The sequence below is a fragment of the Haliaeetus leucocephalus genome, unplaced genomic scaffold (assembly GCF_000737465.1).
Source record: "Haliaeetus leucocephalus isolate CR32 unplaced genomic scaffold, Haliaeetus_leucocephalus-4.0 Scaffold273, whole genome shotgun sequence".
NCBI classification, from domain to species: Eukaryota; Metazoa; Chordata; class Aves; order Accipitriformes; family Accipitridae; genus Haliaeetus; species Haliaeetus leucocephalus.
In genome coordinates this window covers 54,460-73,383 of record NW_010972709.1, presented here as the reverse complement: position 1 = coordinate 73,383, position 18,924 = coordinate 54,460, and the positions used below count along the sequence as shown (strand labels likewise).

Sequence of the window (18,924 nt, the reverse complement as noted above, 5' to 3'; positions counted from 1 at the left end):
TGTACTGTTACTCCCAGCCATTTCTTTGCCAAATGTTTCATTATTTATAATTTATGACATGATTAAATCATGGTCTGAACAGGGAAACTGTGAATTAAAGAGTATTGTTTATTGAATAGCTTCTCTTTCTCCAGTCATAAAAAGAGACTTCTATTGTAACACTGCCGTATCTTATTGCTGCATTTTCCTTCTAGTAATTAGGTGAAATGATAAATTTAATTCTAGAATTGAGTTATGTCAGCTACTTGGATAGTACTTTGGCTATTACTGAATAAAACTTATATTTAGTGAATATAATGAAATTATATTCAATGAAGCTTACAAAACCAGTGATTTTAAATTATATTCCTTGGAAATCTAGCTGCTGTCATTGCTACAGGCTCTAATACTGAAAACCATCACACTTAAGCCTCTCCTTCAAGTTAAGTTATATAATGATTTCCACTAGTAATTCTATTCATGAAGGCCCATAAAACAGGTTAGGGAATGGAAGAGGTGACAGTGTCTTTATAGCATAGTGTATAGTACCTTTTTATTCATTTCCGTTCATATTACATCATTTTACTTTGGCTGAGTAGTCTGCATTTCTGTGCTCCCAGTCATTATAATGTACGAACACTGCACCAGTGTCATAGAGACAAAACTGAACTGATGTACAGGTTATATCACTAAGCAGGAGCCACATCAAGCATCACAAATCCCTTAATGTCTGAAAAATGGATGCAAACCAAGTCCACCTGAAGCTGCCTGGTGCCACTCTTGTAGGGAATGATTTCAAATTGGACTGTTGAGCTCTCCATGGGGGCCATTCTTGCCACACTAAAAGAGAATACATTTCTAAGTTCAAGCAGCTGAAAAATTCTTGCTATGTATTCTTCAGAGTCCCCGAATCTAAGACAGTGTAGAAGGGAAGAGTCAGAGTAAGTGGCCGCTGTGTTTGTATGCTCCTAGCACAGGTGGACATAACCTTCCATGTTCACAGCCCCCACAATACTATCCTTGAAGAACTAATCAAGCTGTAATGGATGTGGTAGAATAGTTGCAGTTCTCAATCTCTGATAGAGAGTTAGGGGTTGTATCATGAGAGTAAAACATATTGAGCACCTGAGGAATGATCAGAAAGGTTATCTTTAGAAGAGCTCAAATCCAAGTCTATGTATTACCCTCAACACTCACAACATTTATAGTACTCTAGATATGCTCATGCTATATTTTGGTGTGGTAAAAGTAATTACCTGTTGATTTTATGTCCATAGTTAGAAATTACTCTTGGCTGTCCAACACAAGGAGACTGATAGTAGCACCAGAAAACAGAGAGAGTGGGGGAAAAGGGCCTCTCTGCTCTAAGGAGGTACTGAAGCTCAGCAATACTGATGCTGGTACAGCAAATTAAGGTTCAAGGTCAGGATCTAGACCTGAATTTTGTATTCAATGTAACTGAAGCCTTAGTGATTTGCATCATTATCTGTCTTTTGCTATCTTTTTTTTTCCTCTCACAGTTTCTTGGTGCTCACTCACTCCCCCAGCATAAATATTTTGAACACTTTAAAAAATGTTTTAAAAATAGTAACCATGGAGGAGATGGGAGAACAATTTCTTATTGATATGATATCAGTGGACACATTTTTAAGACATTTCATTACAGTTTATGTCCTGGCTCTTTAGTGATTTAATATCTGAAGGAAAAAAGATACCATCACTTTCTCTCTTATCCTTCAAGGATTGTTTGGTTTTTCTTTTGCAAACCACAAAAGGAAGAGCATTTTTAAATTTTTACTCTTTGTATAATTCCGTCACTAACTACAGCACTCTGAGTTACATGCTGTCATTAAAAGCAGGCCATCTCTCTGCTCTCTGAGCATTCTGTAATTCAAAGCTTGGCTAAGGAGATGTAAAAGACTCCCAACTAGTATATGGAGAGTACTGATATGATGGTATTTTGTCCAAGGTTGGTGCCAACAAAAGTCATGAGGTTGACAGAATCTTTTTTAAAAAACCCACTTCTATTCCAGATTTCCCACCAAAGTGAATGAGTTATTAGCCAGATAGCATTTACGTACTTGATTCTGAGTTGGTCTTTGATCAGGCCACTACCTTCGGCTCTCAGCACACAGTCTGTCACCACTTCAGACAGCGGGTTGGTAAATGTCACCTGCACATTAACAGCCTTGTGTACCACTGTTGGACCAAGGACCTACAAAGAGAGAACATTCTGCTCAGCTACGGCATTAGTCTCACTTCTTTCTCGTGGTTTTCTCTTTTCATTCCTGTTGCAAGCCACTTACACTCTTAGGATCTCCTGGACAGGAAGGAGCCAGGAATTAATACATGTACATATTTTTGCGCATCAGAGTTCAGGCTTGAATCAGCCACCCAGTATGGCTGAGAAAGAACAAACTACTGTAGAATCTACCATTTAGGCCAAATTTTTTAACTAGGTCAGTGTATGGTGTTAACGTATAGCACAGTATATGATACTTATCAGAATGAGAACAGAATGAGAATACAAGTATTAACTTGGCATATCTGGCTAACTACTGTAGGCAGCTTAAGTGAAATTAGCTTTAGTTAGACTAAATGAAAGGTTTAGGATTAGAAAACATTGGAGGTGTGAGACAGAGGTGAATTGTGACATCTCAGGCGAAAAAAGAATAGGATGCCAAGTAGCAAATAAATATATTCATTGCCTTATTTTGACTGAATTGGCTCATCTAGTTATCTTTGTAGATGATGTAGAATTAGTTAACATAATGGAGAAGTCCAGCACCCCAATTGCATTTCTGTATTCTTGAATGTATGTTTATACAGAAGTTTCAATCAACAGAAACATAAACCCTTCTTGAAACTTAGTCACTGAATTTAAGTAATTTAATTCAGGTGCCAGCCCTATATAAGCTGACTCTGTTATTTGCATGATACAGCACAGAAGGCTTTTTACAAAGTCTCACTAGAACTTGGTATTCAGAAATTGCCAGACCTACAAAAAGCCAGACTTTTTATTCCTGTGTGTAACCATGTTTTTCCTGTATGCTACTGCAGAGTGGTTTGGGATAGCTAATGTAGTCTGGAGGCTCTGAAAGGCCACGAATTATCATACTCCCTCTGTGTTGTTTACAGTACAGTAGGCAGATAGCTTTTGATCCCATGTCTGATACAGCATGTGAATGTGCTGAACTGTCCAAAACAAGTTAAGCTAGTTTATTTGGATGTGATGAGCCATAGAAACCCAGGACTGTCCCTGGGCATACATAGTGCATGGTCTTTTCTGTAGAGTAAGAATTGCTTTTTACCCATTGTACAACATTTGTCAGAAGTCAGTCTTAAATGGGAAAAAAAGCCTCCAGTTCTAATTAATAATCATTTGGAAAGATGTTACAGAAGGTGAAAAGTGCCACTTTTCCCGATAAGGTGAAAGAACTTCTTTGATTATTAGTAATAACAAGCCTCACAGCCCCAGGTATTATGAGCTAGTCAGTGAAGATGTCTTTGGTAAAGATCAGGCTTCTTAAATAAACTGGAAGAGAATGGTCAGACTTCCCTGACAAAAGTGGAGGCCTAGATATGGACTAGATCGCTCTGTCTGTCTCTGTTTGTCTCTTGTCTGTCTGTCTGTCTCTCTGGAGATAATCTTACCTTGTAACACTCCTAACACTGAGAACTTTTATCAGTGCCATGTCAACAAGCACTGGCAAGAACACCATAGCACAGCTATGCTTTGGAAAGGTTTGCTTTTCCTTAATGTATTTCATTTCACTTGTGTCGTATGGCCCATTACTAGAGCAACAAGATCAAATCACCCTCAGGCATGATTTCACTTCCCACACTCCTTCCCATGAGAAGTAGATGGAGTAAGGATTCTAGTTGCTTCTTCTCAACGTGTCTCTCCAGGGACACGAAGGGGACTGGCTTTTACCTTGATGGTGAGAAAAGGATCCTGAAGTACAATGTCCTTCTCCACTAGAAGCGAGGCTCCCTGTTTGGTTTCACACACAGCAGTCACTAGGATCTTCCTGTCATCCACCAGAGAGTTTTTGTACTGGGAATAGGAGATCTTGAATGAAATCTCTTTCACTGGAATGGAAATAGAAACAGAATTTCCTCCTCTTCCTTTTTTTTCTGTGTCTAAGTGCCAGCTATCTGTAATATATCTGTATTTTAAGGAGCAAGAATGCTGTCACCCTGAGTCTGTCCATTTGTGGGTGTTGACAGCTGATACACAGGAATGATGCTTATACGTGACTTCTACTTACAATCACATCAAACACTAAATGATCAGGTACAGTTCAGTAGCTGGACAGTTCTGAGGATGGATGTATGTGGCAATCTCTGCTGGTGTTTTTTTTGTTTACCTGAAGCTGGGCATTTAATGCTCCTTCCTTGCAAAGAAGGCAGAAGTGAAAAGGTGGGTTGTTTTAAATGCCCTTGCTGATGCAGCTGTAGCCTCTGCCTTAAAGAGGGTGCACAGTCAGAGTCTCTGTGCCAGTGAGGAAGGCAATGGATCTCTGTACGTTGAGAAAAAATGTTCATCTACTGTTGGAACAGTGGAAACAGTTATAATGTGTTGTGTTTTAGCTTGAGAAGGTAGTTATATTCATCTATGCTTCATGTCTCATTTTTCACTGCTGTCCCTATAAAAGCAGGGCAAAGGCCACTACCTGCAGGTAGTGTAGCACTTACTGCAGTCTGTAGTTACTGTCCTACTGCTGTAAAAGATGTAGGCTTACGTTTCCCCCCTTTAATCTGTCTTTATGCTTTGATTATGGGGAGCTGGTAGCTGAGTAGTCTCTGGTGTATGTCTTAGTTGTTCTGTCTTAGCAAAAAAGGTCATAATGGAGAACTAATAGTGCCTGTACTGGGTCAGACAAAAGGTCACCCAGCTCAGTATCCTTTCTGACAGTGCCCAAAAGCAAATGCTTAAGACAGGGCAAATATATATGTTTCTCTTCCCCTGAATAGCCTTAACCACAAACCATTTGCAGGTCATGCAGTTCTTGAGCTGTTCATTATTTCTATGTGATGTGGCTACAAAGCAAAGCTACATCTTGTCCTTAGCTGTAAAAAGATTTAAATTACCTTCTTCAGATCCAAGTTTAACAGACCTAGACAACTGCAAAATCTCTGCCTTTGGTCTTCTTGTGTAGAGAATGGCTGAAGCTCTCAGTTTAACCCTTATGTTCTTGAAATCTGAGGTCAAGTTCTTGAGTGCCAAGGTAAGGAGGATATCCTGGCCAATTACAGGAGATGCATCAAGGATCAGCTTCCCTGAGATACTGGGTTTTTGTGTAGGCTGTGTCATATTTTGTCTCCATGCTACTGAAGATCGTCTTCTACGTCTTGTAATTTTGGTTCTTTTCCCAGTGCTTCTCACAGCAAGCAGCTTCAGTGCTTTTTTATACACCTGCCTTTCTTTCAAGGATCCTGCTTTGAAAGATAACATGGTCAGAGATGTCATGCATGCTGAATATAGTGCAATGGAGCCATAATTGCTCTCAGTAAAATACAGTTTAGGAAAGCTGAGGAGGGCAAAGATACACAAGAGGAGAAAGTGTGGTCTAACCTAAATGCTAATTTTCACACAAAAGCAAATGAATATACATGGCCATGAAGGCTGGAAAGTAAAACCTGCCTGTCAGCTTTAGCTGGTTGTTCATGGGCACCTCTTAGAAGCTGTGAGCAGTACAAAGATAACTCCTGGGAGAGCTCAGTTCTGCATAAGCTGGGGCAATTGCCATCTCCTCTGAAATTAAGAAGGGTGAAAAAATCCTTTCACAGAAACTCTCCCCAAACAACTCTCCAGAATGGCTATTGCTGCATGTCATAACAGAAATAGTCTTACCAGCTGATCAGAACAGCTGGGACAGAATGTCTTAGAGAAGTAGCTTTGACTTTGTATTGAATATATTAGTATTTCATCAAGGGCCACCACAAAGGCCATTTTGAATCACTATCAGCTGACAGTGAGCCCTACTACTTTGAAAATTCACAGTTACTTTGCTCCAGAAGAAGTAAAGAAATTAAGTCAGTGCTAAATCCAACGAAGGCCTAAATTCCTTTCCCTTCTGTCCATCAGTGGCAAGACAGCTATAGAGTTTACCTTCTGGATATTTGTAATTAGCAGTGACATCCACACGGGAGTTAGTCCCCACTGCTTTGGTGCTGATAAATTTTCCAATCTTCCTAGTATCAGAATAAATTCTCTCTTTTCTTTTGTTGCTATAGTGAATCCAAGTAACATAGTCAGCATTCACTGCTGCAAACAGAAATGAGCTGTCGTAATCCAGGTTCACATCCCCTTCCTTAATGGCTCTGGTGGAGGCAGGACCACACTGATATATGCCTATATTAGAGAGAGGGAAAAGTTAAATGACTGCCTATTGCGAAAGAACGTTAACTCCTTATGCTGACAGCAAGAGGGAGAGGTAGTCACTCCAAAGACATGTTTGGATAAAGTGCATTGTTTCTACATCTGTGCATTATGGTAACAGCATGTCCAGAGATTCCATATGCATTTTCTATCAAAAGGTAGGAGCACGGAGGAGGTTGTAAGGCCAATAAGGTATAGAGAGAACTAACACTTCTTATGATGTGTGCTATGTGAAGTGTTCTAACCCTCCAGAGCTTGCAAGGCTGTATGCTAAGCTGTCTAGTGAAAGGAGAGGAGAGGATGGGAGCCAAAGCTAAATTTGGTGAACTTAGTAGTGGGGAATGAGAAGCAGTTTATCTGGAGTTTGATGGGTTTAAAATGGCCAAATAAATGAATCTTTTGATGGAGGTCATCAAACTAGATAATGAAGTTGTGTCTGTATTAGTAAATAAAACCAGAGCCAAAGTGTGAACCCAAGTGCCGGCCATTGGTCATCCACACTGTTTACTTGTTAGCAAGCTTCTTAGTGTGGTTTCCCCCCTTGTCAGTAAGCAATCTTTCAGACAATGGCTGTGAAGAATTCAGGGAATTGGACAGACCAAAGTCTGTTGGCAGCAGGCTGTGCTATTATTTTGGTCTGGGAGAGGGAGTTCAGTGCTGTAAAAAAAAGCCGTTCTATGTCACTTGGTTTCAGAACCGGAGAACAGTTTGGCGCTTCTTTCATGTAGCTTTGTCCATAAATGGCATGTTGTTGCATGCCATGAGGACATCATGTGAAATATCTTCCTACTCATTCCAGTGTGTCCTGTAAAACATAGGGTAGAGTCATGGGGCATATTTTACTTTCTGTGGTAAACTCTTTGGTTCAACCCTGTGACTATAAGCTCCAAAATCTTTACTTAGCATCTTACTAAAAGGGGTTTTAATTTGTTTTGCTGCTAAATCTGTCCAATACAAGCCAGCAAATGTGTCTAATGCCAGCAATGTGACCTTGCAGCAAGCAACATCCAGAGCTGCATCAGGAAGACCATTGCCAGCAGATCAAGGGACATGATCCTTTCCTTCTACTCAGCACTGGTGAGACCACATCTGGAATGCTGTGTCCAGTTCTGGGCTCCTTGTACAACAAAGATGTGGGTGTATGGAAGCAAGTCCTGCAAAGGACCACAAAAAGGGATTAAGGGATGAGAACTGGGACTGTTCAACCTGGAGGCGGGAAGGCTTGGGAGAGTCTTATAGGTGTGTATAAATACCTGATGGGAGGGTGTAAAGAGGACAGAATTGGACTCTCCTCAGTGATATCCAGTGAAAGGACAAGTGGCAGTGGGCACAAATTGAAACACAGAAAATTCCATTTAAACGTAATAAAAAAACTTTTTTCTATGAGGTTGATCAGCTCTGCAACAGTTTGCCCAGAGAGCTTGTGGAGTCTCCATCCTATGAAATACTCAAAACCCAACTAGACATGGTCCTGAGAAACCTGTTTTAATTGGCCCTGTGCTGAGCAGGGAGGTGGAGTAAACAAACTCTGAAGGTCCCTTCCAACCGTAGCTATTCTATGTCATTTTACGAATCTGTGTAATATTAGGAGCTAAGACAAGCAAGGGTGAGATAAGTGAACTTAAGATGTGCTGGCTTTTGTGGAGGCAGAGGATCAAAAAAAGTAAGAACTTGCATGCTGGTAGGCAATCCAGAGGCTGACGGAAAAGCAGTCTACTGGAGATTGATGTGGGTATTGCTTTTCTTGTGCACCTGAGTTAATGCTACATCTACAGGGAGTAGATAGAAGAGAGTTGTCCTGAAATTTCAGTAACAATATTTAGGAGTAACAGTATCTACAGCTTTTTATATTTACAGCAGCGTTACCTTTGCTTCTTTCCTGGGGCGTTGCATCTAGAACCTGCCATCCATCATAAAAAGAGCCAAGATCTCTTCTAATGAACCAGCTTTCATTCCAGACATGGAAATTCCTGTGAGGGAGGTAGAATAGGGAATCACTGATTCATACAATTAATTCTATATTGAAAGATTTGATACATTTCTGGTGCAAAGCAAGAAATAACCCTAGTCAAGTGAATGAAAACTTCTCTGTGGAGAGACCAGCTGCTGACTCCTTTCTTGAGTACCTCTTTCCCCTTCTTTACCAGCTTTTTGTGTTCAGATCACTGAGGAATGTTGGGATGTTATGAAAAAAAATGTTAAAAGGAAGATAATTAATTGCAGAGTCAAGTATTCAATTCTGGACATTCCAGAGCAGCATACTGTACAGCCAAAGGTCTCCTGCGCATATTGGTATCTGCTGGTATTTAATTCACAGTTGCTTTCTACTTCATGTCACCCATGTCCCATTCAGTCCACATGGTATAGGGTGCTTGGTGACTGAAACATTGATCATGCAATACAACACACGTGCAGTGTGATAGTTTCTGTGCACTTGTTTGTCAAAAGCATGATTTTTAACAGGTTCTCTGAGGCGAAAGAAACAGCATGTTCTTCCTAAGGGATGTGATGGAATTCTTCTCAGCTGCATTAAACATATTACCTTTACTTTAGTAACCTCTCAGTATTGTGCAAGGGATGTATAATGGTAATCATGAAAGACTGAGACAGCATGTAGCACAGGAGCTGGGTCTAAAACTTACGGGCTTCTGAGAGTGCTCTGCTCTAGGAATTGAGGGACAAGCTGATACCATTTTTGAGCAAGAGGTTAATCACTCTTCAACTTCTTTTGGAAAAATTTAAACTTTCATACAGTAGAGACAAAATTAGCAGTTACAGTTTCAAATTATATGTTGAATAGCAATGGTGCAAAGTATCTCCTCTGTTAATTCTTCAGAATGATGAAACTGACTACATACTGCATTTCTGAACACTCTGTTGATTCTTTGGTATGGGGTTTTACGTCACTGAGAGCATGAGGTTGGGGTGGTTTTTCAGGAGCATGATTCTAGATCTTTTAATTAGAGGAGAATATAATGGAAGAAATATTAAGAAAAAAATTATATTTACCACACACTGTCTTCAGTCAAGTGCAGGGTCTTTCCAGAAATGTCAACGTACTTATCAATACTCAGATTTATATTCCTGTCATGGGCAGAGTTGAAGTTTGTAATAACACGAGTAGGTATTCCCAAGGATCTCAGAACTGCAATATAGAATACCATGAAAGTGCTGTAAGCCTATTTTGCAGACATTTAGGAAATATTTTTGGTTTCCTTGGCAAAGCAGTCTAGTGTGCATGTTTCCAGTAGGGAAACAAACCCTCAGAAACTTCTCTCTCAGATATGATGCAAGTCACAGTCATGGTGCACAACTGCTTAGAAGACAGTTCCACTCACATGATGTTCTTAGCTGCCATGCTCTTTTTAAGAAGAGTTAGATTCACCCATTTATTTTAATCTTTCATTCTTCATCCTGTTCTCTCTCCCATTTTATCCCTGTGTTTGTTTCTGTTACCTGCTTCTTCTTCCACTTCCTCTCTGAGACGTACCTCTCAATTGCTTAGTTTTCCTTTGTATTTTCCCCAAAGTGACTCTTGTCTCTCAGAGCAGCTCTTAACGGAAACTGCTAGTATAAAATGCTTTTCCCAACTTGCAGCTCCCTTTACAGGTCCTCAGAATTATGATTTGGTTTTGTGTCACCGGTAGATAAAACACAACAGTAGAAAACTGGCATTGTGAGGAGACAGACTTAAAAGAGCACTGGTTTTCTTTGAATCCTAGTTTTGAAACAGGAAACCTTGCTCTTTTCACCAGCCCAGTCTGGCAAACCGCTTTGCATTTTGTTTGATGACTCACAAAACTGGGGTGCCATATTACAACCTATGTCTGTTTAAAATAGAAGAAAATAACCCTTCATGCATGGAGAGCATACATTCTTCACTCTCTCTGTCAAAGCTGAAACAGCTTCAACAATAACATCACAAAGTTAAAACTACAGAAATTCTAGTAAACTTCCTTTCTGATAGCATTCTTCATCCCTTCATGTATACCTGTGCACATTACTCCTGCAAAGACCCAGCACTGGCCATACCGGACAGGTTTGTATCTCCCCCTGTACCACTTTCGAAGGATGGTCACGCTTCCACTCCACTGCAAGGGGTTGGTTCCTGAGCAGTACTTTCCATTCCACTTCCCTTCCACTACTCCTTTTTCATCGTTGCTGTTAACCTGAAAGAGTCTTTCTCATGAGAGAATTAAAATATTTACAGAAAAAGGGAGAGAGGTAAATAGGCAGAAATGACGCTGTTTGTACCACTGTTCTTATTGGCTGAGTGGTGGGAAATAGTATTTGAATCTTAGACAGAATTTTGTCTGCTCAAGTGCAACAATTGGATCAAACCCAGATCAGCTTGTAGAGCCTGGTGATTCAAAACTGCCTTGTTTTTCAGTACAAGTGTGCCCAAGTGCACTGACTGCCAGCCTATTTAAATTTTCTCTGTTTCATTGATTAATTTCACCTCCTTGTATGTCATTATACTGTTATACTGTGTATTCAGTATTGGCTCACATTCTCAAGTGATTTATATGGAAGCATCAAGAAGTACAGATTTTCTCTGAATGTACATTTATTGCAAATGTCCATATAGTACATATAGCTTGCTCAGACTTGTTAGATGTGCTTACATATATTTGGGCACATCCATTTTAAAGGCCTGTTTAAATGTCGTGTATGGTTGTACAGAAAACAGTGAGGTTTTTTTTAATTATTTTTTTCTTAAGTATTAGTACTTTTAGTAATTTTGTACATCTAAGTAGAGTTGCTTACTTCATGTTGAAGCTGAAACTGTCTAAAGTGAGTGCTGTCTAAACAGGTGAAATGGATCACAGCTCTAAAAGAGGAATCTCAGATAAGGAATGTTGCAAGGCATGTATTATTTATAAAATGCAAAACTTTTCAGTTGCCTAGTTGTGCATTTATATGTTTGTGAGGATGGGGGGTTGTTGAGAAGATGTAACTGTTGAAGGAAATGCATACAGGGCTTAATGAACAAATCCCCCTTAAGTGAAGAATACTAAATACACACATTAAATGGAGCCGTAGCAACACGGGTTTTCCAAAATATTTCATGCTTCTCTTGGTGTTTGAAAAACTTATCAAATTATTTCAGAATGACACAGGCTTTCCAAATCAGTGAAAAGATCTAATGAACTGAAAATCCATTAGGAAAATAAATCTGAGATTCAGCGTTCCCCAAAAGTCCTCAAAAACATTCCTTCGGTTATGAGCAAACTTTTGGGAAGAAAGTAAATTAAACTTTTGGGGTGTTTTTCCATGAGAAAAAAAATCTCCATTTTACCTCTTCTGTAGGTATTCTTTGCAGAAGAGTTAGTTACTCCTATAAAACATTGAGGCATTCACAATAATGTATTGGGGGGTTTGTTAGTAGGTGCATTGTGCAGCTGTAACTAATTGGTCACTTTACCATAGCACTGATAACCCTGCTCACATAGATAGGATTGTTTCTGTTGGATACATCAGCAGCTGGATCTTGGCGGTGGTTCAGGCTTCGATCCAGTATAGCCAGAGAGATATCAAGGATATCCTCTTCAAACTGAAATCAAAACAAGCAATATATTAAAGGCTAATTTCATAAATAAACCCAAGGATAAACTCCCCACCTATTTTTCTTCTCCTAGCACGACAGGATCATGTTGGTAATATAAGTATTTTCTGTACTGTTAAAGAAAATAGTGTCAAGAAGAAAGTATAGGCACTAGACTGCTGACCCTCCACAGTATTTTAAAGACAGCATGCTAATGAGCATGGCTTAGGGCCATAACTATTAGCATTCACAAAGACATTACGTGGCCTGGTGGAATGAACAAGACCACTCCAGGTCTGGCTTTGCAGGCTTTGCACCCTCCCACATCCTGTCATGTCCCACAGGTACCCTTCTGTTATGAAAGCTTCACTCTGATGGCCTGCCTTCACCTTATATCATATGATCTGAACTGAAAGAAACCCACAAAAATAATTATTGTGGATTAGGTTCACAGAGACACTGTGCAGGGCCCAGAGAATGCTGAAGTGCTGTGCTGTATGGATGTTGTCAGGCAAGGATGTCACTTGACCTCTGAGACAGAAAGCAGATCTGCTTTATTTCATTTACTAGTGTAAAAGTAGCCACAGTGATCAGGATTAATATAAATGCTGTCTGTGCAACTGCTGGTGTAGTCGTAAGGCATGAAGTGGTCAGGAAAGGTTTTGACTGGCCCAACAAGTTGCAGGATGGCTATGTGACTACCAATGGGCTGTAGTTAGGACTGTATTTGTAGCAGTTATGCTTAGAAGGCCAAACTGATCTTCAAAAATTCCAGCTTGAGTTGTTTCAGTTGAGTAGATGTGGAATATCCCTTTAGTGTCTTCTGCCCTGTTACTGAACCAATTGTGTAAACATTTAGATGTACTGGCCTCGCAATACCTAGAGTTTAATACTGGAATGGCTTCCTTTGCCCTTTACAAGGGTCAAGAAACAAGTAGAATTTTGCCAGTTTGTGTAATAGACAGAAGAAAACTAAAATTGTGCTTCGTTTCTTTTATTTCTGTATTAGCACTTGCCAGACCGGGGAAATGATCCTGGTGCTGCTGTAATGTATTGATAAGTGAGACATATGCCTGCAAGAAAATCATAAGTGAGAGAGGAATACTGAACTCTTATACTATGAGATAATGATACTCTCTCCTCAAGAGCCTATTTACCCACTGTTCTTACTTTCAAAGTTCTGAAATAGGTGATGCTGTTTACCTGTCCATAGTTCCAAGCTTCTTGTTGAATACATTTTTCCAGTCCCTGAAATATGATTCCACTGTCGTTCAGGACATACTCCTGTCGCTCCTTTTCATTAGCCATATAGACATCATCATCTAGAAGCAGAATAAGAGATGCTGGCTGAAAGGAAAGTTGTTTTGCTGTAACTGAAAATCTCACTTCAAGGGGAGTTCTAGGGAACAGGTCAGGCTGCCTGTGCATTCAGGGTTAGGACTCCCTGCTATAACTCTGTAATCATTTAGAGAGTGAATAAAATAAGCATGAAGTTCCTTTCAGGGGAACAGACTATGTTCCTGTCCTTTCAGTAATCTCAGTATGTGTCTTACTGGTAGGTATTGCTTGGTTTACAACTGAACACAAGTATCAGAGGGAAAAAAATGATAGAATGAGTATTTGGAATATTTCTTGCCTCTGATTTCGTATTCTACAAGCAAGAGGCTGGATCTTTGATGCATTGCAGCACTGGAGGGGCAAAAAACTGATCCTTGATGTTGAGCAAAAAAAATATCTTTCTGTAGCTGTGACTGCCAGGTACATGCTTTACTGTGACACCCAGATTTCCTGACTGAGACAATGAGTTATTTGAAGAACATGATACATCAAAGCATACTTGGACACCAGGGATTGAAGAGTAGTACAAACTGGCCCAGGAGTGTTGAAGAGACCTTGTTCCCAGAAACAAGCTGGAGTTTAAGTTTGTATCGTCCAATGACGGCATTGGCTGGGCTGAATATTGTGAAGTTCATGCAGCCGGGCTCACTGGGCTCTTGGGTTGCACTCCAGCCACTGGCACCCTCCTCAGAAAGGTTAAATACAGCCTTGGTCCTCTGTGATTCTGCTGGTGATGGTCCTGCCAAAGGGAACAGGGACAGCAATTCTGAATTACAAACTTGGGGTCAGTGGTGATCTCAATTTCTTTTTTTTTTTAATGACTACATTGAAAGATTGTGGCTTATCAGATCAAATGCTTATTCAGTGTAACCTAGCTGCACTCCAGTCCATAGAATCGTACTATGCAGTGCTCTGTGTTATGTGCACAAGACAGTAAAGGTGAGTGCATCAATAATCATTCTAGACAAGTGAGGATACAAACCTGTTGTCCTGAAAACTGGACAGTTCAAAAATATGTAGGCAGGATGGGCCACACATTTTAATACACACTGCATTAAGAGTTAGTAGCTGCCTGGAGGATTTTTTTGAGAAGCCATTTGGGAAGATACAGAGAGGAGTCTTATGAATGGGGTCACGTAGACTGTTCTAGTAATAGGGAACACATTAAGTTAATAAAGGGGAGTTTAAACGGGTGAAGTAGAGAGTCAGGAGAGGAGACAAATGAGGGATGATGGTCTGTGAGAGGCAGAGTTGCAAAATTTTCAGGGACTACAGAATGAAGACAACTTGCAGTATTGCAGGTAGGTCCTTAGGACCAAAGATACAGGCTTGTTTTTAGAATGAGGATGGCCCCTACCTTTCTATTAATTATTACCTTAACTGTCTATTGTCTTAAGGTACAGATTGAACTTTAAAATGGGAGCTTCTAAGCCTAAAAGAACAGTGAATCCTGAATGGTACAGGACAAAGCTTAATGATTCAGGAATGGACCACGTAGAGCTCTAAGGCACTGGATGTGAGTGGAGTTGGAGTGACTTGGATGTGAGGTGAGTGCCATGGGGAAATTACCTGTGCTTGCAATAAATGTGAAGTTGTCCCCAGATTGCACCATTGTTTGGAGGTGCAGAGTGATGCTGAAGGCCTGTCCTCTCCTCAAGATTGCTTCTGTGCTGCTGTAATCAGAGGTGTGGTGTGCAGCTTTATTCAGTTTGGATTGCCAATTGACATTTGCTATTTTCAGGGCTAGAAAGACACAAGGCAAGTTAATTAAAAACATTGTTCCTTCAAACTTGTACATCTTTTCAGCTTCTCTAATGTAATAGTTTTATTACATTTATATATAGCTGGAGTTATATGCTCTAGGAAAACAGAAAAATCCACTGTTGTTATTAAAAATTGCAAAATAAACAACAACTTAGAGGAACAGCTAAAATATCTTTTCTGCAGGCATCTTTCAGAGACAGAAAAAACACCCAATCAGAGAATTCATCTTTGATTAAAAAAAAAAATGTATTTAGATAAGACTTTGTTAAAGTTTGAAGAGACTGTTCTATTCCACCATGTCCCTGCTCTTTTTCTGTGGGGATCCCTAGTTCACAGAATGCTTTACAGATGTATAGAAAGAAGTATTAAAACTCTCATGAGCAAGTGCACGCCTGATCCTGGAAACACTGTATGACAGATGATGAATAGAAGGGTAATATCTTCATTGTCAGACTTGCACATTATCTTCTCACATATCTTGTATTTCAGTTAATTTACAGTCTTGTTGCTTGAAGCTGGGTGTTACTTCACATTCTGTTGCAAAAAGATAACCCGCAAAGGACAGATGGTAGGAGTGGCATATCTTGGGGCAGTGCTATGGGTTGCTCTATTGTGTCATGATAGGTTGCCCACTATTGAAAAAGGGACACTGAAGCACAGATTACAAAAGCTTTCAACCTTTCTTGTTCCTCAATCAGTTAAAAGAATTACAACAAAAAAACAACCAACAAACAAAAACAAAGCAGAAAAAATACATCATCCCTCTATGAACACGTGTTGGAGAAGTGCTCTTCTCCAATATGATATTCCACAGGAATTTCACTTGAAGGAAATTTCCTGCCACAACTACAGCATGTTAACCCTTTGCAGACTAATGGTGCTGTGAGCAACAGTTCCATCATTTCACTGTACTAAGATGCAGGACTTGGTTTAGGACCACCTTGAATCACTTGGAATGAGGTTCATATCTGAGGTAATCCATAGGGTTCTACTATAGAAATAGGGTGGGATTTGAGTTTTCTGCTGTGTTTGCAGCACAGAATTTTATTCTGTGAAGTCTTCATGTAGTATAATTATACTTGTTTTTCAGCTTTTTGGAAGAAACGTGAACGTGCATATGCAGTTCTAAGTCTGTGGTAAGGGCCTAGAACAAGTTGCTTTCCTGTAGTCTGTGAGCATAAACATGTTTTAGTATTTTCAGTTAAGTGAAAGGTCTTGTTTCAGATGTGTCACCTGGAGAAAAAAAATTCCATTGATAGGAGTGTGATATTTGAATCACGTGATGTAAAATGTCTAGAAAGCTTCTCACTTGCATCATCACTTTATTTTCCTGACTTAAATATGTTTAATTAAAAAGGACCTACAGAAAACAGCATTCCTAACATCAAGTCCTCTACTTTTAGAGTGAATTAGAATGTGTTTCTGAAGGGCACGTGGGCTCGGAGTTTGAAAAGAAGTTAGCCTTGCAACACTTTACCCATGTATATGCTACTTCTGTGTATTCTGAACTGTGCAAGTTAAATGTCCAGGCTATTTGGTGTGGGGAGCATGTGCGTCATTAGTTGTGCAGTGATGCAGATAACTAAGAGCATTTTTTATGTCTGCAAATAAAAATGTAGCACATACAGGATTTAATAGCAACTGAGCCATGGGTTTGGTATTAGTGGGACTCTGACATTTAAGGACCTAAACAGTGCTGCTAAGAGTTTCAGAGTGGAATGTCACAGGGAAAGACAAGATGTACAACAGAGTAAGAGGGGACATCTGGAGAAGTGGGAAAGATAAAGAAGGCAGTGGCTAGCATTGGTTAGCTCTAAGAATTTCCTGCATTAATAGTTTAGTTTGCCTTGCAAAGTCCACAGTTACACAGGCATTTCTAGTGAATATGTGCAGGAGATCGACAAAAAATGGTTCATATATGGGGCAAGAGCACAATAAAGCCTGATACCAGTCTTTCGTCCATGTGTACTTCAAATTTCTCCTTGTTTTGATCTTCACAGTTTCAATTTAAATCTTAAAATTTATTTTTCTGGTTTCAGTATCTCTCTGTTGGAAAAATGTATTTTCAATAATCCTGTCAATGTACAATTGGACAAACTTCTAAAAATTTGTTTGGGTAAGCGTTTATCCTCTAATGGATAGACACTGGGAGCATGCTCATAAGCAAAAGAATTGGTGATCACTGCTGAAAATGCTGATCAGTATGCACACAGGGTTCTTGCTGCCTCTGACAGAAAGCTGAAGCTACAACAGAAAAAAAATCCAAAGCAGCACACAGGCTAACATAGCCATTCTGTGAGGAGGTGAACATGGGAGTTGGGAGGCCATCAAGTGACCTGTCTGAGGCCAGACTTCAATTCGATATCAGAGAGGGGTTAGAGCCTGGGACTTCTGTGTGACAGTTTGATGCCCAAATCACTAGCCAACAGTGTTGATTAGGTGGCTCCAAAAGCACTATGTAGATTAGTTAATGGATATGATAGAAAAATATTTTCTTACTGTATTTTTCTGTGTTACAGGAAAAAAGAATATATTCAAGACCCATGATATTAAGAAAATCAGTGCTAGTAGAATAACCCGTAAATGCATTTAACCTAAAAAGGGCTAAATTGCCAAGAGAACAACTACATGTAATTTATCCTGTTTCCTCAGCAAATGTCACTCATCTGTATTGGAAGAGTGATGTCTGGAGCAATCAGGCTGTTTTTAACTTACCCGCCATAAGGTTTCTTTCTTCTTTTCCACACTTGTGCGTTGTTCAGGTTACGGGTACAAAAGTGTGCAAGAACATTCTGAATCCTCTTCCACCAGCACGAGTAACGAAAGGCTTCGTCCTCTTGACTTCACTGCATAAGCTAGAGTTTATACAAGCTGGGTGTGACCTGTGGTTGCTAGTTACTGCTTTTGTAGTAATGTCCTACGTGAGCATCTACTCATGACTGCTTTAATTGCACAATCTTGAATCTAATTATGCTTATTTAAAACTGGTGAATGGCAGAGGAAAGATGATAAACAGTATCCTGGTGTCTTAACTACTAAAAGTGGAAAACATCCCAAACTGGATCTAATGAAGGAAATACAGTCTTAAGTAGACAGAAGAAATTTAATTTTGGATGGTTTGGTTTGTGTCAGTTTAGGTTTTTGGAGATTGTATGTACAGAGGGCAGGTATAGACAAATATACATATCGTACAACATGGATGTATGGAACATGGAGTGAACTAAGTAGATTTGTAATATATTAGTGTTACTGCCACTCAGTAGCATCATGACTTTGCATAGCATAAACCACTTTTTTTTTTTTTTTAAGGCAGGTCTGCCTGAAAATCTTTCATATGACTGTATATAATTCATTCTTTCTTGGAAGCATACAGAGTTGTGACCTCATTATCTGCTACTGACAAGATTACCTATAATACGCATTTCTTATCTAAGAAGTAATACATCCCACTGAGATGGCATTGTTATCTAGTCACCTGCGCATCAGGGATTTTTATTAAGTACAGAGGAGTGTTTAATGGCTGCCTCTGCTTTTAATAATTTTTCTTTATAGTTTGGCGTTCATGATATGCGTACATAGTTTCTGTAGCTATTTGGCATGGCATCTTGAATTGGGCCCTGGAGGAAGCTACAGAGCTGTTCTTCTGTTGTAAGCCCTGCCCACTCTAATTACAGACACTCTCTTTCCCACTCTTCAAGCTCCCTTATCCTCTCTCCTCCCTCATCCTGTGTCACAACTTATCTAGAAACATGCCCTGCCAATTTGTCCCGAGAGGAGGTGCATGCTGTTCTGAACTTTCAATGGACTGTGACTGAGGAGTAAGGGGAAAAGGGGTGATCCCTTATTTTCCTCACCTCTACACCTCTACATTGGGGCTTTTTTTGTCTGTTTCTGTTTCCTGTTTTGTTTCCAT

General features: G+C 39.7%; 1 protein-coding gene across 1 annotated transcript; it reads right to left on the bottom strand.

Annotated features, from left to right (window-relative positions):
* Positions 1 to 668: 668 nt before the first annotated feature.
* Positions 669 to 17,733, bottom strand: LOC104833144 (protein-glutamine gamma-glutamyltransferase 6-like). Its single transcript, XM_010569720.1, has 13 exons — positions 17,727 to 17,733; positions 14,817 to 14,990; positions 13,747 to 13,986; positions 13,113 to 13,231; positions 11,790 to 11,918; positions 10,356 to 10,533; positions 9,374 to 9,509; positions 8,231 to 8,334; positions 6,095 to 6,337; positions 5,074 to 5,418; positions 3,914 to 4,071; positions 2,061 to 2,194; positions 669 to 819 (listed from the first exon to the last, which is right to left on the bottom strand). Exons 1-13 carry the CDS (start codon positions 17,731 to 17,733, stop codon positions 669 to 671), a joined length of 2,118 nt encoding a protein of 705 aa, XP_010568022.1.
* Between the last annotated feature and the right edge of the window lie 1,191 nt (positions 17,734 to 18,924).